The following is a 24997-nucleotide window of genomic DNA, read 5'->3' on the forward strand; positions in this document are numbered from 1 at the left end:
AGAATTCATATCCAGCCCTGTGGACCTTTCAGTTCTTTCTCTCCTCCAGGTCTGACTGGCACTAGGACCATATCCTGGAAGGGGGAAGGGTTAGAGAAGGCGGTGGGGGGGCGCGGGGGGTGTATCACTCATTCATTAAATATATGTTAAGCACCTGCTGTGTGCCTGGGACTGTGCTGGTGGTAACTAGTAACCAAAGAAGGCAATAGCCCCAGTAATGGGCAGGTGAGGGGCTTGCTCTTCTGGTGATTATATTCTGATAGGAGCCAGGTAGGGCCTGCTTCAGAGTCAATCAATGGTCATGTCTGGGCTGAGACCTAAATACAGAGCTCAGTTAAGTCCCCCAAAATGGGGGCTGCAGAGTGATCCCAATGCAACAAGTGCAGAAGTCCTGAGGGAGAATGAGGTTATTTTTTTTTTCAAAACTGCATTTATTGTCATATGCATAAAAGCAAATGGCGAAGCATGCTGAAACATCTTGCATTAAGCCCCAGTCTTGACTGCCATGGGGTAAAGAACACTAGATTTTCAAAACTAAATAAGCAAGTATGTAAATATGCTTACATCTTAAAATTAATTCATGTAATGTTTCTTGCTAGCTCACCCATAAGCTGACAGTTGGAACTGTTTGCTGTATAAAACTGAAGTGTACAGCATCACACTAACATTTGTATCATTCATCTACTTTAGGAAATAGTTTCTGAATTCTTTCCCCTTTTATACTGTATCAGTAAGGCAAAAAACAAACCTTTGAAGCCATAAAAAAAAAAAAATCTTTACCCAAAAAACTATTGGTGACTTGAGGGATTTTTCAGTTGTCTTACGCAAGGATGAATAGATCCAACAAGCTATTGAAACTGGAGATGAGGGAGCTGGGAGAGAGAGGAGGTGGAAGTTGGGGGAAAAGGTCAGAGTCCCCTGCAGGGTCCTCACTCACTATGACTGAGATGCATATGATGCATGCAGTAGGAGGATTATGTGTGGGGTTAGGCAGACAGTGATGGGCCTGATTTAATGTTTAATGATGACAACCTGACACAGGGAGAGAAATCCATAGGAATAAGGGCATAAATTGGGACATCAGCAAGGAGGCTACTTTGGGGATGAAAGTTTGGCATTGGGAAGGTAGAGCTGGCAAGACTTGGTGACCACCTGGTTGTGGGTCTGAGAATCAGGGAAGTATCTAGAGTCCAGGATGAACCCAGGTCTGCAGCCAGGAAGTTCATGTGGATGACAGGGTCATTGTGAGAAAGGGAGACCCTTACCTTCTGACTCCTCTCCTCTCCACAGTGCCAGCACAGACCATTGTGACTAGGCCTTAACATCCTCTCCCCGATGGCCATGGTCCTTATCATCTGCAAGGCCTGTGGGACTGGGGCACCACGGAACTGCTCCAGAGGACAGGGCCACCCTGTGAAGGGTCCATGGTCACCTGAGGCTGCTGGGTTGACAAGACATTCAGACTATCCAAAGTCCAAAGCAACCCAGGCCATCCTGATGCCTACCCTCCCTTCACTTAACTCTTGGCCGTGGACTCCTGACTGTCCCTAGTACTGACAAAATGATCTCTATGGTCTCCCACCGTGGGCCTGCAACAGATTGGTCCTTGGCAACCCCTCTTTCTGGGTTCTAGGATGGAGGGAGGCAGAAGTTTTAAGTCCTTGCCAGGGCCTGAGGTGGGAGATAGGTGGACCTTAAAAGAGTAAGCTACTCTAGGGCCACCTGGGTGGCTTAGCTGATTGAGCATCCGACTTCGCTTCAGGTCATGATTTCACCGTTCACCGACTTCAGCTCAGTTTATGATTTCGCAGTTCGTGAGTTCAAGCCCCACATTGGGCTCACTGCTGTCAGCGCAGAGCCTGCTGCAGATCCTCTGTTCCCCCTTTTCTCCCTCTGTCCAACTTGTGCAGTCTCTCTCTCAAAAATAAATTAAAAACATTAAAAAAAAAAAAAAAAGTAAGGTACTCCAACCACCAGTGTTATAAGAACACAGAGGGGCAGCACTGTGACTGCTAGCAGCACTCTGAAAGGCTAGAAAGTGTTGCCATTGACCAAGAGGAAGGAAGGAAGGAATGGGTGGGCTAGAGGTCTTGAGACCAGCCAGGGGATGATCAGGGTGTTGTCTAACCCTCAGGAGGAGGTGTGTGGAGGATCAAGACTTCCAGTTTCCAAACATGCTGGTCTCCCTATCATAGGGTGACCCATGGTGCTGGCCGTATTGCCAGCCCTCAGATCTAGCCACTCTGTTCACCTCTGATTCCTCTAGCAGGGAGCCTCTGCCCTCTCTGGATCCCCAGTTTGCCTGGGATGGGAGGTGGACTCCGAAGTCCCTGCCCTGCTCTGCTGGAAAATTTGCTGATGGGCCATGGTGCAAGGTTGAGGTTCAAACCCACTTTCAACTGGGCGCGAGTACTGCTCAGTCTGATGTTGTGGCTCCATACTGCGCGCAACTAAAACAGGAGGGGAGTCCTCTCGGAAACGAAACACATTGACCTAGCCTCTACCTGTCCTGCCCCTATTCCTAAACCCTGGACAGACGCAGGGGAGTCCCTGAACCCGTTGCCTGAACGCAGGTGACATCGGAGCAGGGTGTATAGAATCGGTGTAGGGTTTGCACAAAGGTCCTGGTCAGCTCCCGGTCCCCTAAGGCCCAAGAACTTTCCGAGACTCACTTCTCCCCTTCTTCTTGCTCTGACCAGGGTTTCTCAGCAGCTGCCAGCACTGGACCCTGAATCCTCCCTCGGCCCAGCCCGTTCCAGATCCCAAAGCAGGGACGCACCAGGAATCGGGCCGCGCAGCGTGGATTGTGGACACCCAAAGCTGTGCTGGGTCTCCAGCAGCGGCGAGTTGGGTGCGACCGGTCGGGGACTCAGGGCAGAGAAGCCAGGCTGAGCCCGGATCGATCGATGCGCTCGGCGCGCAGCACGGTCCAAGGAGCCGGCAGGGGATCCGCAGGGGCGAGGCAGCGAGCTCCAAACGGGAGGGACGTGTCTGGCGGCGAGTTCCTATTGGCAGGCCGTTTGGGGAAGCTGGATCCTGATTGGCCCGGCGGCCGTGGTCTACTGCGGGCGGGGGGGTTAAGCTCGTCGCCGCCGCCCCGGCCTAGGCGCCAGCCCAGGGCGCTGAATCCGCACCTCGGACCTGTAGCGGCCGTGGCACGCAATGGGTCTTCGCCTCTGTCCCTATTCTGCGGCGCTGCTCCTGGGTGGCCTCCTGTTCCTCCTGCTGCTCGTAGACCCGGCGCTCCCGGTCGGAAGTCCCCCTCCTGTGGTGCTGGGTGAGGCGCGCGTACAGTCGTGGGTCCGTTTGCTCGTGCATCCGGCAGGACCGGGTGCGGGCGGAGCCGTCTTCCAGATCTGCTGTGCTCTAAGCGTGGGGTGGGGAGCATATGACTGTCTTGTCACCTGGTTCGGTCCGTCCACCTCTCGCCATGCTGGGCGCGGGTGTGGTCAACCTCTCTTCACCTTCCCCTGTAGAATAATGGGGTAAATGGGAGGGCTGCTGTTCTGTTGTCTATCAGTAATGCTATCTACGTCAGTCCCAAGCTTTGCCTCGCTTTATGTCAATTTTTTAGCTGGAGAGACCGAGATCCTTTGGCCCCACTCCTGAGGGTCGGCGGGGGAATAGGGTGTTCTCGGAGTTGGTCTCCAGGGTCCTCAGTTGTTGATTTGGGCATGGCTAGGAGGCTGTCTCTCTCGACTCTTCCAGCCCCATGTGTTTCAGGAGGCATTATTGAAAGGAAGCTTTTGGGGGAAAGAATGACTCTCCTATCCTGCCACCAAGACACCCCCCTCCCCAACTTACCAAATGGGTGGCATTGGCCTGAGGGAGGAGGCCTAAGGGAATCTGAGAATGGCTAAAGACAGAGGTAAGGGTTGGGACAATGGCTATGAACAGATGTCAGGGAGCATCTTACCCTTTCCAGACCAATTTGGACTGGGCTATGTTGGGTCTAGATGACCTTCCTGGCCAACCCCTTGGCCCTGGCCCCTGTAATTATAAAGGAACCACAGTGTTTCTTTGTGGTGGTGGGCAGAGATGAGACTTCTCTGTCTTGGGGGCCTTGGATGCCTCATTCAAGCATTGAGTTGGTGGCCAGCTAGGATTCATAAGGGCAGAGACATGCTGAGGTATATGTCACATACTGAGTGTGCTGCAGCATGACCCCCATGTTCTTTCTGACGGGGGTATTTTAATGGGGGTGATGCAGATCACAGAAGGGTAGGGTTGGCTGACAATGTGGTCCCTGGGGGTTCCCACCATGAGTTCTAGGCCAGGAAATACTCCAGGGGGATGCTGGGTTCAGGTTCACCACGGGATTTGGGCAGACTTGGCCCTGTGTTCCCTAAGTTTACAGGGATCCCTAGAGATGAGGTCTGTATTGGGTAAGCACAAAGAGTCTACCAATCCAGTTAAGGAAGGCTGCCTGGAGAATGTGGCTATAGGTGAGGCCAGGAGAGAGTTCCAGGCAGAGGAAATTACATCTCAGAGGGAGAGAGGTAAGCAATCCAGGATGTCTGGAATGGAGTTAGGGGAGGAGTGAATTGTGCAGGGCTTGTGACTGGTTGGCTCATCTAGACTTTATCCTGTAAGCACACAAGAAGTCATGGGTAGCCTAAGGAGTTCTGAGTATGAAGGGTGTGACATTGGGAAATGTGTGGTCCCTGATGGGGTCCCTGATGTGTGGCAGCCTTTTTGCTTGGATTGATGCTAACTATACTCAATTCATTCAGCTCAGTTCTTGCTTATCCTAGGTCACAGCAGAGGAGCCTTACGCCACAGCCAGAGTCACAGAATCCTAATCTGCCCAGCTTCTCAGAGAGTGAAGCTGTTGGCATTAATCCTGGGAAACCCCATGGTGGGCAGTGGAGGAGCTGTTCCTGGACACACAGCAGGGACCATCAGAGGATCAGCCTCCAAGGGTGACCACCTTCTATGAGTGAGACCCAAATTGGTGGTAGAAACCAAAGAAGTGATACAGAAGAAGACTTTGGGCTGGTGGAGGACTGTAACAAGTCATTTCTACCCCAACCTCAGTCTCCTCATCTGTAAAGTGAGCATAGTAAGGATGTTCTCTCCCAGTGTTATTTGAGGTGAAAGTTACATGGATGTCTTTTGTCCTAGTTTTAGGCAAAAAGGGGCTTAGGAAGTGACCACTGCTATTTTTAGAGGCCACACAGCCTATCCAGGACAAAGAGCATTCAGGCACAGCAAATCTGGTGACTTCCTCCTTGAGCCATTTCCTCTTTGCTGCAGACAGTGACCAAGGTCTCTGCACTGTCATGCTGAGGACCCCCCATTTCTGCATCTGTGTTGTTAAGGGAGGTGAACGCAGGTGCCACACCTGCGTCTCATGGTTGTCCTGAGGACACTGTGAGATGATGCAAAGGGAGGGCATGCCCTGTGCAGGGCTAGGTTTGTAGAAACCAAAGAATGCCCAGGAGAGCCAAGAGCTGATGGTTCACTCAGTGATCATGGATCCTAAATGGTGATATGCTTGGAAGATGCAAGAGCATGGCATGTAGAACCAAGTGAGGCCTGAAAGGCCAATGGGAACAATATTCTGGCAAGGGCCTTGAATGTTGGATGATGAAGCCATGGGGATGGGTTTGAGTTTCACAAGGGCCTGAGGGCTCTGTGTGTATAGACTGACTAGACTGGCTTGGGCAGAGAGAAGTTATCCTTGGGCCTTGTCACACCCTCCCCTACCTGGCTGTGGCTGGACTGTTGTGTTGTTTCAGGGTAGCCATCTCTGACACAGGGTCCAGGTGTGCTGAGAGCCTAGGGCCCTCCAGATGATCTGCCCTCTGGAAGATTACTGGGCTCTCAAGAGGTTGGCAGGTACCATTACGAACTTCTCTCAACTGTGTTTCTGTTCATTGCCACCCCATCCACAAGCCTGTCCTAGAGTGCCTTCTCTGGATTCAGTTTTGGCTAGTTAAGTGGCCCAGTGCTTTGTCCTGTTTGCCATTCCTTTGAATAAACAAGGCCCTACTCTGTAGCCTGGGACAGCTATAGTAGGAGGCCTTTGGGTGCAAGCCTCAAGGATCTCCAGCCTGCCGGTCCAGGGCCTCATGACTGTTCTGTGTCCCCCTGCAGTGCCTGGTGATTTGGGCAACCAGCTGGAGGCAAAGCTGGACAAGCCAACGGTCGTACATTACCTCTGCTCCAAGAGGACGGACAACTACTTCACCCTCTGGCTGAACCTCGAGCTGCTGCTACCTGTCATCATTGACTGCTGGATCGACAACATCAGGTGGGGGCTGGGGCACAGATGGGGTGCTGCTCACCGAGGTTAAAGAAATTTCTAGAACCTATTTCTGTCTCATCCCTGCTTCAACAGACCCTGAGGTCACTGACCTCTTGCCCTTCTCACTTCCCCTGTCTAGTCAGCACCACCTCTGCACTCTCGGAGACAGAACTTTCTGCCTTTCTTGCAGCTCTTGGCTCTACTCTCTCTAGTTCATGCCTTGTGCTTTACACCCTATGCATGGATTCTTTTTTTTTTTTTTTAAGATTTTAATTAATTAATTAACTGAATGATTGATTTTTAAATTTCCATCCAAGTTAGTTAGCATATAGTGCAACAATGATTTCAGGAGTAGATTCCTTAACGCCCCTTACCCATTTAGCCCATCTCCCCTCCCACAACCCCTCCAGTAACCCTCTGTTTGTTCTCTGTATTTAAGAGTCTCTTATGTTTTGTCCCCCTCCCGGTTTTTATATTATTTTTGCTTCTCTTCCCTTATGTTCATCTGTTTTGTATCTTAAATTCCTCATATGAGTGAAGTCATATGATATTTGTCTTTCTCTGACTGACTAATTTCACTTAGCATAATACTCTCTAGTTCCATGCACATAGTTGCAAATGGCAAGATTTCATTCTTTTTGATTGCTGATAATACTCCATTGTATATATACTCACCAATTCTCCTTTATCCATTCATCCATCGATGGACATTTGGGCTGTTTCCATATACTTTGACTATTGTGAATAGCACTGCTATAAACATTGGGGTGCACGTGCCCCTTCGAAACAGCACACCTATATCCCTGGGATAAATACCTCATAGTGCAACTGCTGGGTCATAAGGTAGTTCTATTTTTAATTTTTTGAGGAAGCTCCATACTGTTTCCAGAGTGACTGCACCAGTTTGCATTCCCACCAGGGGTGCAAAAGAGATCCTCTTTCTCTGCATCCTCATCAACATTTGTTGTTGCCTCAGTTGTTAATGTTAGCCATTGTGACAGGTGTGAAGTGGTATCTCATTGTGGTTTTGATTTGTATTTCCTGGATGATGAGTGATGTTGAGCATTTTTTCATGTATCTGTCAGCCATCTGGCTGTCTTCTTTGGAGAAGTGTCTATTCATGTCTTGCCCATTTCTTCACTGGATTATTTGTTTTTTGAGTGTTGAGTTTGATACGTTCTGTATAGATTTTGGATATTCACCCTTTATCTAATATGTCATTTGCAAATATCTTCTCCCATTCTGTCAGTTGCCTTTTAGTCTTTCTGATTGTTTCCTTCGCTGTGCAGAAGTTTTTTGTTTCGATGAAGTACCAATAGTTCATTTTTTATTTTGTTTCCCTTGCCTCTGGAGAGGTGTTCAGTAAGATGTTGCTGTGGCCAAGGTCAGAGAGGTTTTTACCTGCTTTCTCCTTTAGGATTTTGATGGCATCCTGTCTTACATTTAGGTCTTTCATCCACTTTGAGTTTATTTTTATGTATGGTGTAAGAAAGTGGTCCAGGTTCATTTTTCTGCTTGTCGCTGTCCAGTTTTCCCAGCACCTTTTGCTGAAGAGACTGTCTTTATTCCATTGGATTTTCTTTCCTGCTTTGTCAAAGATTAGTTGGCCAGAAGATTTTATTTTTTTTATTAAAAAAATTTTTTTGTTTATTATTTTTGAGAGAGTGAGCAGGGAAAGAGCTGAGAGAGGTGGGGGGGCGGGGACAGAGGATCCAAAACAGTCTCTGTGCTGACAGCAGAGAGCCCGATGTGGGGCCTGAACCCATGAACTGTGAGATCAAGACTGGAGCCGAAGCTGGATGCACAACCAACTGAGCCACCCAGGCATCCCAGAAGATTTTATTTTTAAATAATCTCTACATCCAATGTAGGGCTCAAACTCACAACCTTGATAGAAAAGTTGCATGCTCTAGTGACTGAGCCAGCCAGGCACCCCCTTACATGTGGATTCTATGCTTCAGCCCCTATTAATAGCCTCAACGTGGCCTCCATCCCTTCCCTTGCCTCTGAGTTGACCACTCACTGGCCCCTCAACTTCTTGTTCCTCCTGGGACATACCATGTCTCCATGTCTTTATACTTTCAGCCTGGAATCTAGCTCTATACCCTTTGCCTGATAAATTCCCTCCATTCACTCTTTAATTTTTTTTTTTTTAATGTTTATTTGTTTTTAAGAGAGAGAAGGAGAGAGTGAGCAGGGGAGGGACAGAGAGAGAGAGAGAGAGAGAGAGAGAGGGAGAGAGAGAGGATCCAAGCAGGTTCTGCACTGTCAGCACAGACCGCGATGTGGGGCTCGAACTCACAAACTTTGAGATCATGACCTGAGCTGAAGTCAGACACTTAACCGACTCAGCCACCCAGTTGCCCCCCATTCACCCTTTAAAACCTGAGCCTGGTCCCTCTGTAAAGTTTCCCCTGCCACTCCCCCAGAACTCTTAACCTTTCCTTCTTCCATGCCACATGTCTATTCCCTTTAATCTTTATCAGTTGCCAAACTTTGTTTCCAAGGATGTTTCCCTGATAATAAAATAATACTGTATTGAAAATTACCACTTATTGGGGCGCCTGGGTGGCTCAGTCGGTTAAGCGTCTGACTTTGGCTCAGGTCATGATCTCGCGGTCCGTGAGTTCGAGCCCCGCGTCAGGCTCTGTGCTGACAGCTCAGAGCCTGGAGCCTGTTTCGGATTCTGTGTCTCCCTCTCTCTGACCCTCCCCCGTTCATGCTCTGTCTCTCTCTGTCTCAAAAATGAAAAAACGTTAAAAAAAAAAATTAAAAAAAAAAAAAGAAAATTACCACTTATTGAATATAGGCACAGCCTGTGCTACATACTTTCTTTCATTTAGTCTTACAGCAACCCTATGAAACAGGTACTGTTTTCAACCTTGTTTACAGACGAGGAAACCTGGAAGCTCGAAAAGGTTACAAAGTTGCCTAGGGTCACTCAGCTAATGAGTGGCAGAACTAAGATTTGAACCCAGAATTATGTGACCCCGGGCTAAGACTGAGCTCACTGAAGGCAGAGGTTGCATATCTCTTTTATCTTTTTTTTTTTAATTTTTTAATGTTTATTTATTTTTGAGAGAGAGACAGAGACAGAGTGCAAGCAGCAGAGGGGCAGAGAAAGAAGGTGTATTTCATTTATCTTTATAGCGGTAGAACCAGGAACAAATTGGTGCTCAGTAAATGTTTGAGCTGAATGGAGTCTCACAAATTAAAGTTTTTTTTCTGGAGATATATTAGCTAGTTCTTCAGGTGCCTTGCCTTTCCCTGTTGTTTATGATGCCTACTTTGTTGACTCTTTCCTCTTTTGTATGTGATCAGGGTTATTTCTGGGCTGTTGATCTGCAATTCTATTTTTACACCAGAGACGTGGTCTCAGGTACTGCCAATCGGAGGTGCAGGCTGATACTGAGAGTGGCTTGTCTACCTTCATTGGACATCTGACTTGTTTAGACTTTCATCTGGCACAGAGCTGCTTTGTCCTTGTAGAAAGTTTTCAACACTTTTCTGTAGGGATAATCTACAGATCACCTTAGAGAAAGTGGGCCCCCCGGACCTATTATTTAGGTCTATGTTGGGTATCTTGGTCAGCTTACTGTGGCTGATCTTATGGAGATTAGGACTCAGGACCACCAAGAACTTCAGGTCTAGGCACCTGTGTTTTCTTGGGCACATTTGCCTCCTTGGTATCGGGTAGGCCAGAACCAAGTTCCTGGCCTAGTACAAAGCTTTCCTTCTGTCTCCCACCACCTTGTCCCATCATTTTTCCACACCTTGCCCACCCACCTACACAACAGCCACAGGTGTTCAGGCCCTAAGGTGGTGGTTTCTCTGTTTGGGTCTGTATGCTGCACTTATCATCTCCTTTGCCCTGTGATGTATTGTGGTAGGTGGTAGGAGCTAAATCCATGGAGATGGGGAATGGGAGCCTGTAAGATTAGGCTACCTGCCTTTTGGGTCAAGCATGATGTTGATGGCAGAGCCAGGTCTGATACTTCCCTTTTCCAACCAAATCCAAGACCTGCATTCTGAGGTTGATGACACTGAGGAGGAGAAGAAAATATTGCCTTGACAGGGGCCCTGGGTTTAATCTTTGGAATGAGTCTTGTTTGGGGTCCCCTGTTGGACTTGGTTACTCTGATTTGTGCTTTATAAAGTTTGTTACTTTTTATATACTTTATATGCTTCTTATCAGACATGAGAATAGTAAGGGAGTGTGGCTTAGGATAGAGGGAAGTATTAGGACACACCATGTTCAGTGTCATCCCTGGATCACCAGCTCAATATCCCCACCCCCACCCCCGACAGGCTGGTTTACAACAGAACATCCCGGGCCACCCAGTTTCCAGATGGTGTAGATGTGCGTGTTCCTGGCTTTGGGAAGACTTTCTCACTGGAGTTCCTGGACCCCAGCAGAAGCAGTGTGGGTATGTAGCCCTTCCTCATGCCCTCCAGGGAATGGGGCTGGAAGTTCTGTATTCCTAGAGTGGGAGGAATGCTATTAGTTTGAAATGAGCCTGTAAACTGTCTCTAATCAGTGTAGGCACAGAGCCTTATAGCACTCCTTCAGGGATCTTCCTACAGTAGATGTCACAGTCTCCTTGTTGGGTGTGGTGTGGGTGGCTGGCACTGGCTGTCCTTTCTACAATTCTCATACATTTCTGTCTACAGGTTCCTATTTCCATACCATGGTAGAGAGTCTTGTGGGCTGGGGCTACACACGGGGTGAGGATGTCCGGGGGGCCCCCTACGACTGGCGCCGAGCCCCAAGTAAGTGGTCACTCTTGCTTCCTCTCTGAGGTCTTAGGAGGTGGGGACGAGGAGGTCACAGCCCCCAGGGGCCCTGGGCTCTCCCCTGTCCCCCAGGGCCTCTGGTGTCTAGCCTAGCAGTCACAGCTACCACCACTGGTCAATCTGTCCTGTCCTTCTCCATCCCTCACCCTAGGATTTCTGGGCCTCTGAGCTCTGGGGAGAGATAATGAGGCTGAGGAGGGGGAAAGGACCTCCTACATTTCCTCCTTTCCTGGAAAAGGAGGGAAAACCAGACCACTCCCAGTTGGATTTTAGCATTTTCCCCACCCGCCTAGTCCTGGATCTGGCCTGAAAAACATTCAATGGTTCAGGCCCCAGGACCCTTCCTTCCTGACCACCGCCTGGCTCTGGCCTACAGATGAAAACGGGCCCTACTTCCTGGCTCTCCGGGAGATGATCGAGGAGATGCATCAGCTGTATGGGGGCCCTGTGGTGCTGGTTGCCCACAGCATGGGCAACATGTACACACTCTACTTTCTGCAGCGGCAGCCACAGGCCTGGAAGAACAAGTATATCCGTGCCTTTGTGGCACTGGGTGCGCCCTGGGGGGGCGTGGCCAAGACTTTGCGTGTCCTGGCCTCAGGTAAGACCCTGCCTGACCCAGTTTGGGGGGCTGATGTCAGGGATGGTGCCCTCTCTTTCCTTCTACAGTGTCCTCCTGGGCCACCCTCATGTCTCTTCTCCAGAGTGGGATGCTTTTTTAAACATCTCCTTTTCCAAAAGAGGATCTATCATTAATTAATTTCATCTCTCTAGTTGATGGCTCTTGTTATCTGTGTAAGTTTTTTTGCTGCATGTTCACAGAGTGGCACAACTGTTGGTCACTCAGGTATTTGCTTGTGCACATGTGTACACACGTACACTATGCTCTGGCCTGGCTGGCCTAACTTGGTTTGACCCAAAGTTCTTTGAGGGAGCCTTCTCCCTTTCTCTTACCCTCATCTTTCCTTCTTCATGCCCACCTTTGCCCCAGGGAAGGAAGGTTGGACTCCAGTTTCCTGTTTATGAGTCATACGTCCATCTGTGGCAGCGGGGAGCCTTTGTGGGTAACACAGGGAGGAAGCAGGTGCAGATTTATTTGGGCCTGCTTGCCTGGCAGTTGGCAAAGTCACCTCCTTCCCTGTTTCTCCCCAATCCACCTGCCTTTTCAGGGCTATCAGAGCCTGCCAGCTATAGCCATGGGGCTTTCCTCCCTCTGCTAGGACTGGGAATGAACCCGTGGCCCCTCATTTTAGGAGCCACGAGCCACTATGCCAAGCGTCTGAGGAACTTTCTTCCTCATGTCATCAACACTGCCTGACCTACTTGCTGGACAACCGATGGTTGCAATCAGGTCGGACACAGTGCGTCTCCCGGTAGTGACCTTGGATTGCCTGGACAACGAGTCCGGATATAACAAGGACTCATGACAGCCATCTACTCTGTCCAACCTGGACCTAAAAGGACAGATGTGGGCACGCATGAATTTGAGACAGGAAACCGTGGTGAGGTTCAGGTCTCAGCCTTTCAGAGCTTCCCTGTGAGTCTCCTTAGATTTCTGCCTCAGATTCTGAGAAACTGTTCTGTCAGGTCCCGGCAGTCTGGATTAGGGGCAGGGTAGGGGGTGGGGTGGTAGTCATGGACCCCTACCTAGGGGCTTTCCTTTCCTCAGGGGTCCTACAGCCAGACCTCACAAGGCAGAGCTGAAAGCCTGTTCGTCAGTCAGAAGGTGGGTTGATGGATGGCCAGGGTCCTGAATAGGTCAGAGGGCCCCTGTTTCCAAGTTCTGGCTCACTCCTCAGAGGCCTCCCTGGCTCTGTGTTGTTGGCATTCCTGTGTGTGAAGGACCCTCGCTCTGCCTGCAGCCTCCCCTCCTGCTGTGTCTCCCAAAGACCTGGCTGCCCAGGTCAGTGTCACGTAGGAGAGTGGGGTACGACCAGGGCTGGCTGGCTGCAGGTCTGAGCCTAGGAAAAGAAAAATGTTTTTGTAACTCAGTGTAAGAAAAGAGAAAGATGAATGTGTCCCTGGGCTGACAGCCTGCTGATTCACCTTCCACAAGGTCAGTGCCCACAAGCCTGGTAACAAATGCTCAGAGGAGGGTACTGTTTACACAATGAATCACCTTGTGGGTATGTGCTGCCTAAACCCTGTGAGGAAATGCAGGAGGAAAGAAACAAGTCATGGCGGTGTGCTTCCCAGATAGAGCAAAAATAAAGGGAACCGTGGGGGAGTTATAATGAGGACGACAGTGTAGAGGTGCCGGAGTGCTGACTGGGCCCCTGACTGGGGCCCAGCGGGGGGCCTGGTGGGGACCGTGCTGCCCTGCCAGCTTGTCCTGAGCACAGACTGAGAAAGCCGTCTCCCTGCAGGAGACAACAATCGGATCCCAGTCATTGGGCCCCTGAAGATTCGGGAGCAGCAGCGGTCTGCCGTCTCCACCAGCTGGCTGCTGCCCTACAACTATACCTGGTCCCCTGAGAAGATCTTCGTGCGTACACCCACAGCCAACTACACGCTGCGGGACTACCGCCAGTTCTTCCAGGACATTGGCTTCAAAGATGGATGGCTCATGCGGCAGGACACGGAGGGGCTGGTCGAAGCCACAGTGCCCCCTGGCGTGCCGCTGCACTGCCTCTATGGCACTGGTGTCCCCACGCCAGACTCCTTCTACTATGAGAGCTTCCCAGACCGTGATCCCAAAATCTGCTTTGGTGATGGCGACGGCACTGTGAACTTGCAGAGCGCCCTGCAGTGCCAGGCCTGGCGCAGCCGCCAGGAGCACCAAGTGTCACTGCAGGCGCTCCCGGGCAGCGAGCACATCGAGATGCTGGCCAACGCCACTACCCTGGCCTATCTGAAACGTGTGCTTCTTGGGCCCTGATTCCTGTGCCAGGCAGGGCTGTGGGATGGCGTGGCCACACCTGCTTCTCTTGGCTACCGTGGCCCGTGAGGTTAGCAGTTTGTGACTGACTGGCTAATGTCCTCAGTCTGGGGTTGTGAAATATCTGCCATTGGGAAGTGCTGTTTCTTATCCTTTTCTCTGTGGATGTGAGGAAAGAAGAAATAGTCTGGACTCACTTGAGGGATCCTTGCTGAAAAGAATGCTGCTGCTGCTGCTGCTGCTGATGATGATGATGGAATTGCTATGACCTCAGGACTGGCTCCGCAGGTGGACTGGCTGGCACCTGGCCTCAATCCTGGACTGAGGGGTCATTTGTTTCTCCTACCCCTGTGGCCTTTTCACATTTACCCACTGGGCCCTGGCCCCTTAGTCTTCTTGTGGGGGATATTACTGAGGTGTGGTTCCTGTCCCTAAAGGTCCCAGGGATGGTCTGGTCCCTAGGGGATCCTTCCCACACACTGGCCACAGGTAGGCTTGATAGTGGCTGTGGGTGGCTGGAGCTGCTGGCTTCCCTGTGGCCTAGTTGCTCAGCAGCTTGACTGTCGCTTTCTGGAGGCAGCCTGGTTCCTCCTGCAGGCAGGGGCGAGTTGTGTTCTCCATGGTTCCCAGGTCCCGGGACATTCACTCCTACCTCCCTCACCTCCAAGAACAGCCTAGCTCAGGATTGGGCAGCATATGGCCCTCTAGTTCTTGGGGGCTGCGTTCCAGGAGCCTTGACTCCTGTGGTTGGGCTGTTACCCACAGTATTGATGCTGGCTCCCTTCCCTCTGGGAATGTGGTTCAAGGATGAGAGCAGGGCCAGTGCCATGGCCTTTTAGGTATTCATGAAGAAAGAGAACTCAAGGAAGCAGTTAAGGCAGCTCGGGGTATCCCTGCTAAATCCACCACCACGTTGCCACCCAGCCCTAGGGTTTTTCTGGCACCCGTGTGGGCTGGTGCAGAGCTGAGAGGAGGTAGAACTCTTTCCAATTTTGCCCAGCACCTACTCCCACCAGGCAGCTCAGTGGTGCTTGGTCTGCAGAGACTAACCCAGAAGCTTGAGTCGTCCCTGAGAGAGCCAGGTGCCTTGGGGCTCCCCTCGTAATTTCCTTCCTTTCCAGAGGTGCTGCATGGATCTCCCTATAATAGCAGGGATGGAGAATCTGGATCTGCCTTGGTGGCAGTGATCTCCAAGTGGTCAATGGCTCTAGGCCAAGACTTGAGTCTAACCTCTAGGATGGAACCCCAGAGCCACAGTCAGGCTGGACTGTGCTGCTCTCCCACAAGATTTCTGTGAAGCTGGATTTTTTTGTGTGGTAAACATACCCAGCATCTCTCTCCTTTTATTCCTGAGTGGTGTGCTCCGTACTGGGGCTCTGAGCAGGCTGTACCTTGATTCTGGCAATAAAAATACTCTGGATGCTGTAAAGTGCCCTGGCTTAGAGTCTCTTCTGAGCATGAAAAGAGGGAGGTAATGGAGGAGTGAAGACGCTAGAGAGGTAGGTAATCAGGGGCTAGACCTTTCCTGGGGCCTTGATGGGTTCTCTCAGCACCAAAGCATTGCTCCTGTGCACCTATTTGGGCTTGATCCTCCTGCCCCCTCTCCTGGAATCTATTTCCCCTCCTGGGCCTAAGAACCAGGACCTGAAACATTCCCATTGGAAAGGGAGGGCTCCTGCCCTCCCTCTACTCCTGCTTGGTGTATAAACCCCACATGCTGCCCCACAGCTGGGGGCTGAGGACAATCCCACAGGTCACCCTGGCTGGACTCTCGCTCCCAGCCTTTTTGTCCTCTCTCATCTTTCAGGTCTCAGTGTCTTTTGACCCTAGAGTTCTTTTTAGGACGCCATCCTTCTTCTTTGTTTCTTCAGTTTGCCCACTGTCTGTCCCTCTCTGGGGATAGAGACTGACAGAAGAGGAGAGACTAGGCTGAGACTAGGTGTGGACAGAGACAAGGAACAACACTGGGAACCAAGTGGAGATGGATAAAGACAGAGAAACAGAGCCGGAGACAGGGAAACATGCATAGGGATGACATCCAAGCCTTAATTCTATGGTGCAGAGCCCAGAGTGGGGGTTGGCGGCAGTGGGGTGGTGAGAGCCCCAGTTCCTGCCCTGGGCCAGCCTGGGCTTCAGGCTTCAATACACCCTGGGCCACTAGAGGGCACTCTGAACCCTCTCACAGCACTATTTATTGGCAAAACCTGGAAGAAATGTGGCCCAAAGAGGGGGAGGATGCCAAAGGATACACAGGTCCAGCTGTAATTGCTGGCCTTGGTGAAAGGATGACAACACAAAAGGTCCTTACCTCCAGGTCGTACCCAGCCTGACTCCCAGCTCTGCCCTGACAGCCACCGTCCCCTGCTCCCCTTGTGGTGGCCTTACAGCTGCCTACTCACCCCTGACCTGTTTCAGCCCCACTGCCATGTTCGATTTCACAGCTGCTGAGAGAGGGCATGGAGTCATAGCAGGCTATAGTTCACGCTACTGGGGTCCAAATCTGAGTTCTACCGGCTCCAGGCTACTACATACGGAGTCTCCCAACTTTTCTGAGCCTCAGCTTGCTTATCTGCAGAATGCGGCTGAACAAATGTATCCTGCAGGGTGGTCCTGAGGAACACTGATGGTGCTGGAGAACATCTAATTCCGTGTTTGGTGCATAATGGGCTTTCAGATGGTGGATTGTTATAACTGGGTTCTATCCAGAGATCTGGATGCTGGCAGGTCATGTACGTGGCTGTTGCAAGGGTAAGTGGACTGGCTGCCACCGAGTGACACATATGAGCAGAGTTCTTACTTTGCCTGGCCAGAGAAGCAGAAGGAATGGATCCAGGGGACAAAGGGTCAGATTCTAAAGACTCCAAATATGCACATACTCTCATTCACACTAAAGGACGGTATTCCAAGCAGAGAGCACAAGGAGGGCAGTAGCAATGAGGGTTCTTCAAGGATCACTGTCTCAGGTCTATAGGAGAATGGAAGTGTTTTTAGGCAGAGGAGATACAGTCATTCCCATGTGTATTTTAGGAGCAATCCCTACCCTATGGGGATGGGTTAGAGGGAGCAGAGTAGGGATTGGGAGGCTACTATAACTGGGGAGAAGAAAACCATGAGAAAACCTGCAGGTCTTTGGGGGACAGGAGGAGGAAGCTTCCAGGGTGCTGCCCATCTCTGGCTGCGTCATTGGGTGATGCAGAGCAGGAGATTGGGTATGGTCAGTCTCAAACTATAGGATGTGCAGGTGTAAACACGTGTCTGTGGGAAATGACTCCATGGCCCAGGAGAGAGCTATGGCTTGAGGTTGTGGACAGGAAGCTAAGGGGGAAGGCTCAGCTGTCCAAGAGGTCAGAGAGACCCTAGAAAAGCCCCAAAGCTATCAGAAGGAAAGGACCCCTAGAAGGAGATGGTGAAGCAGCAGCCGAGGTAGAGGAAGAGGATACGAGGGTGCAGCTCCCCCAAGAGAGTGTCGGTAGGGTCAGACAAGATAAGGATCAAAAAATGTCCCCCAGCCTGAGCCCTAGGGAGGCGGGGGGTTGGTTACAGAAGCCAGTTAGTGTCCGTGTGTCTGCTGAGGCTCCGATGGACGGGAGCTGGGCTGAGCTAGGAGTTTGGGAGAAAACGTTTTGGGTCTGTGTGTCTTCCTAGGGTGCGTAGCGGAGGGGTTGGCTGAGAACAGGGTACGGAGGCTATCTAGCGCAACTTGTGTAAGCTGTATGGCCAACAGCCATAAAGGAACGGGCTGCGGGGGCCATTTAGAGCGAGGGTGGTTGGGCCCAGGTCACGGCCCTCCTGGGGACAGGGAGCCAAGTGCACGCAGACGTCGGGACGGCACACTGAGCAGAGCCTTCTGATCCCTGAGGCCGCCGCGATGCCCCCTAGGCCCAGAGGCGCCGCCGCCTGCGGACTCAGCACGGAACTAGGCGTCCTGTCCCGACGCGGCGCGCGCTGTCGCGATCCGGCGGCGCGTGACGTGGCGGGGGCGGGGCCTCAGCGGCCCGGGCGGCCGTGGCGGTCGAGCTGCTGAGCATCCTGTCGGCGCTTGGCTACCGCGAGGTAACGGGCCGCGGGCGGGCGCGCGGGGGAAGCGGGGCCGGGGCGGGGGGCCGCGTCCTGGAGGCCGAACTCTCCGCGCCGCCGCAGTCGCCGCGTGCGGAATTCGGGCCCGCCAAACCCGGCGCGGGGTGGGCGGGCGGGCGGCACGTGAGAGACGCCGCGGTGAGAGCGTGCTAGAGGGTGACGCTGTGCGTGTAAGAGGGACCGCGAGCGTGAGGGTGGCTCCAGGAGTGTGGGGAACCCTGAGTGTAAGACTGAGCGTGTCAGATTGTGTCTGTGTGAGTGTGTGTGTGTGAGCGACCCCCCTGAGTCTGAGGGTGACTGTGAGTGTGCAAGAAAGACCCTGAGTGAGAAGATGACGCCGAGAGTGTGTGAGATGATGTTGACAGTACGGGAGAGACTTTGGTGTGAAGGAGACTCGGTGTGCGTGAGGCACACCCCCCCCCCCCCCCGCCCAGACTAGCGGGAGGCTGTGTGTGTGAAACCCAGAGCCTGGGGGTGATTCTCTTAGCGTGTGAGGGTGGTTCCAGGAGTGTGCGAGAGACTGAGAGGGAGACTCTGGCGACAGAGGCCCCGAGTGTGACGCTGTGTAAGAGACTGAGAGGTGCTCCAGGGTGAGCGTGACGGGAAGAAAGCGAGCCTGTGCTGTGAGAAAGTCTGCAAGAGAGAAAGACGGCGTGCAAGACTCTGAGGATGTCCTGCAGGATCAGAGCTTGGGATGCTGCGAGATTGTCTAGGGCGGGGGCTTGCAGGGCTAGGGAACCGCGTGCTGCTGCCATGAAGGCTCCTCCTCCCGTCTCATGTCCTGTCATCTTGTTTGATCATCTCACGTTGTAAATGGAAAGAGATATTTGTAAAACATTCTGAGAATTCTTCACTAAGCGCTAGGCAAACAGTGTGGGTACCACGTTGTGTAATGGTCGGTATAAATAGGAATCAATATTTAACAGACTTGAGTACCTCTTGTGTGCACTGGGCTGTGGGGCTTGGTGACACGGTTCAAAAGAATTCAGTCTCTGCCCTTGATGGGGGAAAAAAAGCACTGCCAGCGAATCTAGCATCGTGTTAGCAGAATGCTCAGCCATCTGGTGCTTCTCTGAGAGCTGCTCCCTGATTTGAAGATCTGGGGGCAGCAGACTTTTGAAAGTCTGAGTGCTTCCTGAGCTCATTTTCGTCTCTCTTGGCTTGCTGTGAAGCCCTTAGGAGGAAGCTGCCCAGGCTGCCTACTTTGCTAAGGTGCCGTTGTGCGCTCACGGCTTTTGCTTCCCAACTTTGGTCTCAGACTGTCATTTGAGTTCTTATATTTGATTTCCCTCTCCTGACAAGTATGTGGAAAACCACAAACCCAGTTTTTCCCTGTCTTTCTTCTTCTCTCTCTGGCTGCGGACATATTTTTATTGCAGACCAGAAGTAAATACCAGTTATGTGACTTATCTCCTTGGCACTTCTTGGTACAGGAAATTTCCTGACCTCTGTCTTGTGCGCTTCCTGCTGTAGCCTCCAGGATGTGGATACGTTTCTACAAAAGTGACGCAAACAGTGCTCACAGGACCTGGGACTCCGGGAGCAGCAGCAGTCTAGATATGCATGATTTGAGATGACCGAGCTACTTCTCTGACACATGTGTGGGCTGGTGGCTTCAGTTACACTCCACTGTGAGTGTGATGGAACTTCTCAGTTGAGAATGCTGTCCCTGCCAGGCATATAAAACATAAATTTTACAAAGGGAGATATCCAGCTGCTTATTAGGCTCGTTTTTTGATAAGCTGCCTCTTACTCTTTGTTGCAGAGGTTAAGTGGCCAAGACAGACAGGTGGAATTAGGCCTTGATGTGGAGGCTTCATTTTCTTCTCACATCCTGACCCTTCATAATGAGGCAGCTTATGGAAGTGTGATGTTTGTTCATTTCCTCACAGGTGAATGTTGTTGCTCTGTCCTCTGTTAACTTTCTTGGATCTTTGTGATTTGTAAAGAATTTCAGTTATTTTTGCACACTATGAACAGGATACTAGTGATGAGAATGGCTCATATATAATTAAAAATTATGTAACACTGTATTATATAAATTGTATATATATTAAATTATATCTTTTTCTAAAGAGTAATTGTGGTGGTTTATAATGAAAGCTACTTGCAATGAGGTTGTTAAAAAGAAATTGAAAACCAAAGTCATGGAAAAGAATAGATACCATGTACTGTTGAAAGTAAGGTTATCTGTTCACTGTGATTGGGAACTGAATTGGATCTTGAGTTTCCTATTTTCTTGGGTAAAAAGATAAATATAGAGTCACATCACTTTTTTGTTTTATAGGAGTGTAAGTATGTGTGTGTATATTATATAGATACAGTTAAACATTAAGAAAATTAAAGTATACTAATTGTGGAAAATATATAAAGCTCAGAGGTGTATAGAAAAGAGAATCCTCTATATTTTTACCACAGTTAAGATTTTGAGGGGTGCCTGGGTGGCTCAGTTGGTTGGGTGACCGACTTCGCCTCAGGTCATGATCTCACAGTTCGTGAGTTTGAGCCCTGCGTCGGGCTCTGTGCTGACAGCTCAGAGCCTGGAACCTGCTTGGGATTCTGTGTCTGCCCTCTCTCTAGCCCTCCCCTGCTCACGCTCTGTGTCTCTCTGTCTCTCAATAGTAAATAAACGTTAACAAAATTAAAAAAAAAAAAAGATTTTGATATTTTTCTCAACAGCATTTTCCCTCATAGTTACCCATTGTAAAAGAGATTTTAAATCCAGCTTGTAAAGTATTCCTTGTAATTGAACTCTGAAAGATTCTTTTTTTTGCCCCTGAAATTGCATGTGATAGTTTCACGGTTAAGTTTTCATGAAGCAGTTTTAGTGGTCTGATGAATTCCTTTATTATCTGCTTAGAGGAGCCTGTAAAATAGTATGAAAACCTGCTAGAAAACTGCATTGTGCCCTTACAGGCAGGGTTTAAGACTAGTTTTTCAAAACAGGAACTTACAGGGTACACTGAATGATTTAATGGAAATTGTCTTAGGTAGTGATTTTAGAGACTGTGTGAGAGAGACTGAGAATCCGATACTGTTTGTGATCTTCACATACTGATTTTTCTTATCAATTGGATAAAAACTGAAGACAGAAGGATAGCCAGTTCAGAGAGGGTGATCTGGTAAGATTTTGTTGTACACTCTTCCCCCAAATACCAGGCTACTTAGCTGGAGATAGTGGCTTAGTTATGAGCTCCTTGATTTTCATCCCATTTCTGTGGGGATAGGATAAACAATGCATCTCACAGATAAGGATTGCCTTTTTGAGAATGTATGTAGATACTGTGGCAACTAATTAAATGTACTTGAATTCAAAACCATTATTGTAGTCATAGTTGCTTTTTATCCTTTTTTTCCTCTTTCATCATCTAAAGAACAAGTACTTTGACAAAATGATAAGAACCACCATCTCAGACTGAATTCTCTGAATGATCACTTCATTTAGTTAAGCCTTGTTTGTTTGTTGTTCTGGCAAGCAGGTGAGTAGGTGGCTCAAGGTGTTAGACTTTTAGTAGGGTTTGTTGTGTATTTTCTCTTTTAGCTATTTTTTGTCCTTGGTATTTATTTATTTATTTTTTTTGTGGGGGGAGAGAGATAGAGAGTGAGCGGGGGAGGGGTAGAGAGAGAGAAGGAGATAGAGAATCCCAAGCAGGCTCCTGGCTGTCAGTGCAAAGCCCATTGTGGGGCTCAAACTCACAAACCACGAGACCATGACCTGAGCTGAAATCAAGAGTCAGATGCTTAACTGACTGAGCCATCCAGGTGCCCCTGTTCTTGGTATATTTTTATTCAGTGATCACAGATTGAGTACCAAGCCTGTGCTGGGCCTTGTACTGGGTGCTGTTAAAACAGACAAGGAACTTACTAACTAGTTGGGAGAGACTGAAGGTAAGTAAATGCAACAGAATGAGGTGGCTGCTGAGGCAGAAGTATGTATTAGAAACCTTACAGACACAAGGAGATAGGTGGAGAAAGATGGCAGCCAGGATGTTGGGGAAAAGGTGAGAGAAGTAGGGTGTTAGAAGCAGAGGCTCAGTACGAACAAAGGTGTGTTTGTCTGATGGGCTCTAGGAACCCTGGACTATTCCAGGTTCTGGAAGCTGCAAGGAATTTAGTGTGATAGGACCTTGGGTGGGACAGCGGGGGTTGGAGGTAGGGGTGGGTGTGGGGGGGTGTAGTGATAAGGACCTGATAAGTAGGTTGGAATTGGTCTTAAAGGCCTCAGGTAGCACCTGAGGGAGGGTTCCTAACTGTGCTCTGATACCAACAGAGTAGATAGTAGGGTTGATACTCTGTTGTGAAATTTGAGGAGCCAAAGTAGTGTTTTTCCTGCTAGAAGGCTGCCTCCTACCCCTAGCCTGCCCCCCGTCTCCTGGATGGAGGTAAACCTATTGCAGTTGCCAGTTTTTGTTTGTTTTTCTCAGAATTCACCTAATTACTTAGACAAGAGCTATGTTGTTGGCACATTCCGTTTTCAGGTCTTCCAGATCTTGCTGATTTTTTTAAAGTAGGCTCCACATGCAGTGTGGGACTTGAACTCATGACCCTGAGATTAAAAGTCGAATGCTCTACTGACTGAGCCAACCAGGTACCCCTCGATCTTGCTAATTTTATGTCTATCTATTCTAGTGACAACTGAGAGAGGTGCTTTGAAGTCTCCAACTATAATTGTAGATTTGTGTATTTCTCTTTTTAGATATATATCACTTTATGTATTTTGAAACTTTGTTGTTGGAGGAAATATATATTTAGAATTGTCTTCTTGATGAATTCTTTATCCCTAGCAGTATTTCTTATTCTGAAGTTTATTTTATATAATGGTACTATAGCTACTCCATCTTTCTTTTGATTAGTGTTTGCATGGTTTATTTTTTTCCTATTGTTTTACCTATAGTTTACTTATGTCTTTATATTTAAAGCAGGTTTCTTGTAGACTACATGTTGGGTTTTGCATTTTTATCTGCCAGTATCTATTTTTTAATTGGTATGTTTAGATCATTTATATTTCATGTTATTATTGAGATGGTTGGATTAAAATCTTCCTTCTTGCTACTTGTCTTCTGCTTCTATTAGTTCCATATGTCTTTTTTTCTGCTTTCTTTTTTTTTTTTAATTTTTTTTTTTTCAACGTTTATTTATTTTTGGGACAGAGAGAGACAGAGCATGAACGGGGGAGGGACAGAGAGAGAGGGAGACACAGAATCGGAAACAGGTTCCAGGCTCTGAGCCATCAGCCCAGAGCCTGACGCGGGGCTCGAACTCACGGACCGTGAGATCGTGACCTGGCTGAAGTCGGACGCTTAACCGACTGCGCCACCCAGGCGCCCCTTTTTTTCTGCTTTCTTAAAAAATTTCTATTATTTAAGTATAGTTGATATACAACATTATGTTAGTTGCACAACATGGTGATTCCACAATTCCGCGCATGCTCACCACGATAAGTGTGGTTACCATTTGTCACCATACACCATTACTACAATATTAATATTCTCTATGCTGTACTTTTCATCTGCGTCTTATTTATTTTATTATTTTTAAGTTTATTTATTTATTTTGAGGGGGGGAATTGGGGAGAAAGAGAATCCCAAGCAGGCCCCACACTGTCAGTGCAGATCTTGTGAAATGATGACCTAAGCTGAAATCAAGAGTTGGGTGCTTAACTGACTGAGCCACCCAAGCACCCCTGGAAGTTTGTGCATCTTAATCCCCTTCACTTGTTTTGCTTATCCCCTCACTTCCCTCCCCTCTGGCAACCACCAGTTTGATTTCTGTAGTTATGAGTCCCTTTCTTTGTTGTTGTTTGTTTCGTTTTTTAGGTAAGTATGATCATATGACATTTATTTTTCTCTGACCTACTTCACTTACTTTTGGTTTGTGTATTTTTTATGTTTTATTTCCACTGTTGGCTTGTTATTTACACCCCTTCTTTTAATCTTTTTAGTTTAGTTTTGTTTTTTTTATTTACCTATTTTGAAGGAGAGAATGCATGTGGGGCAGGAGTGGAGAGAGAGGAGAGAGAGAATCCCAAGCAGGTTCTGGTGCTGTCAAACCAGAGCCCAAAACAGACCTCAAACTCACAAACTGTGACATTATGACCTGAGCTGAAATCAAGAGTCGGATGCTTACCCAACTGAGCCACCTAGGTGCCCCTTTAGTTTAGTTTTTTTAAAGTAATGTTACATTATTTCACATATGAGAACCTTACAACAGTATAATTTCCAATTCTTCCTTGTCTTTGTGCTGTCATTGTCATACATTTCACTTTCATATATGCTATAAATCCACAATTCACTGCTCGTGAATTTTTACTTGAGGCAGTCAATTATATTCTACAGCAATTAAATGGCCCCCCAAAAGAGTTTTTTTTTTCCAAAAAGTATTTTTTTTTTTATATTTACCATAGACCATTTGATACTGTTCTAGGTTTTTACTTTTTTTCCTGTTTTGACTCTTGTGGTTTTCATCTCTCTGCTGAAATTTCACCTGTTTATGCATGCTGCCCAACTTTTCCACTAGAGCATTTAATGTATTAATCATAGTTATTTTGTATTTTATATTTTTATGTTTTGAGAGAGAGGGAGAGTATGTGCACACACGAGCAGGGGAGGGGCAGAGGGAGAGAGTATCTTTTATTTTAAGTTTATTTTTTTTTTTTGACAGAGAAAGAGAGCACACTCACAAGCACTCATAAGCAGGGGAGGGACAGAGACCGATGCGGGGCTCGAACTCACAAACTGTTAGATCATGACCCTAGCCAAGATCAAGAGTCGGATGTTTAACGAGAGAGAATCTTAAGCAGGCCCCATGCCCCACGCGGAGCCTGAGGAGGGCCTCAGTCTCATGACTGTGAGATATGACCAGAGCATTAGATGCTTAAAAGACTGAGCCATCCAGGGGCCCCAATCATAGTTAGTTAGTTAGTTAGTTAGTTATTTTCAGGAGTAGAATTCAGTGATTCATCACTTACATACAACACCTAGTGCTCATCATAACAAGTG

General features: G+C 48.8%; 2 protein-coding genes across 10 annotated transcripts in view; both read left to right on the forward strand.

The window, feature by feature from the left end:
* Nucleotides 1-15351, forward strand: part of PLA2G15 (phospholipase A2 group XV) — a 19945-nt gene extending 4594 nt beyond the window's left edge. For 3 of the 7 annotated variants that reach the window (XM_042969401.1, XM_042969400.1, XM_042969403.1), the window contains exons 2-7: nt 4755-5053; nt 6100-6256; nt 10559-10677; nt 10922-11020; nt 11421-11645; nt 13411-15351. In XM_042969401.1, the coding sequence (XP_042825335.1) occupies nt 5053; nt 6100-6256; nt 10559-10677; nt 10922-11020; nt 11421-11645; nt 13411-13922 (1113 nt within the window). In that variant the 5' untranslated portion in view covers nt 4755-5052 and the 3' untranslated portion in view covers nt 13923-15351. Of the gene's footprint in view, nt 1-3103; nt 3278-4754; nt 5063-6099; nt 6257-10558; nt 10678-10921; nt 11021-11420; nt 11646-13410 lie in introns of those variants that run through there. The other 4 variants (XM_015541164.2, XM_007090332.3, XM_042969404.1 and 1 more) reach the window with 4 other exon arrangements.
* A 2557-nt stretch (nt 15352-17908) lies between these two features.
* The window catches only part of SLC7A6 (solute carrier family 7 member 6), a 35938-nt gene continuing 28849 nt past the window's right edge, over nt 17909-24997 (forward strand). The window contains exons 1-2 of one of the 3 annotated variants that reach the window (XM_042968700.1): nt 17909-17975; nt 19765-19891. The gene's annotated coding sequence lies outside the window, so the exon portion shown is untranslated. Of the gene's footprint in view, nt 17976-19764; nt 19892-22568; nt 22588-24997 lie in introns of those variants that run through there. The other 2 variants (XM_042968699.1, XM_042968702.1) reach the window with 2 other exon arrangements.

The sequence above is a fragment of the Panthera tigris genome, chromosome E2 (genome assembly GCF_018350195.1).
Source record: "Panthera tigris isolate Pti1 chromosome E2, P.tigris_Pti1_mat1.1, whole genome shotgun sequence".
NCBI classification, from domain to species: Eukaryota; Metazoa; Chordata; class Mammalia; order Carnivora; family Felidae; genus Panthera; species Panthera tigris.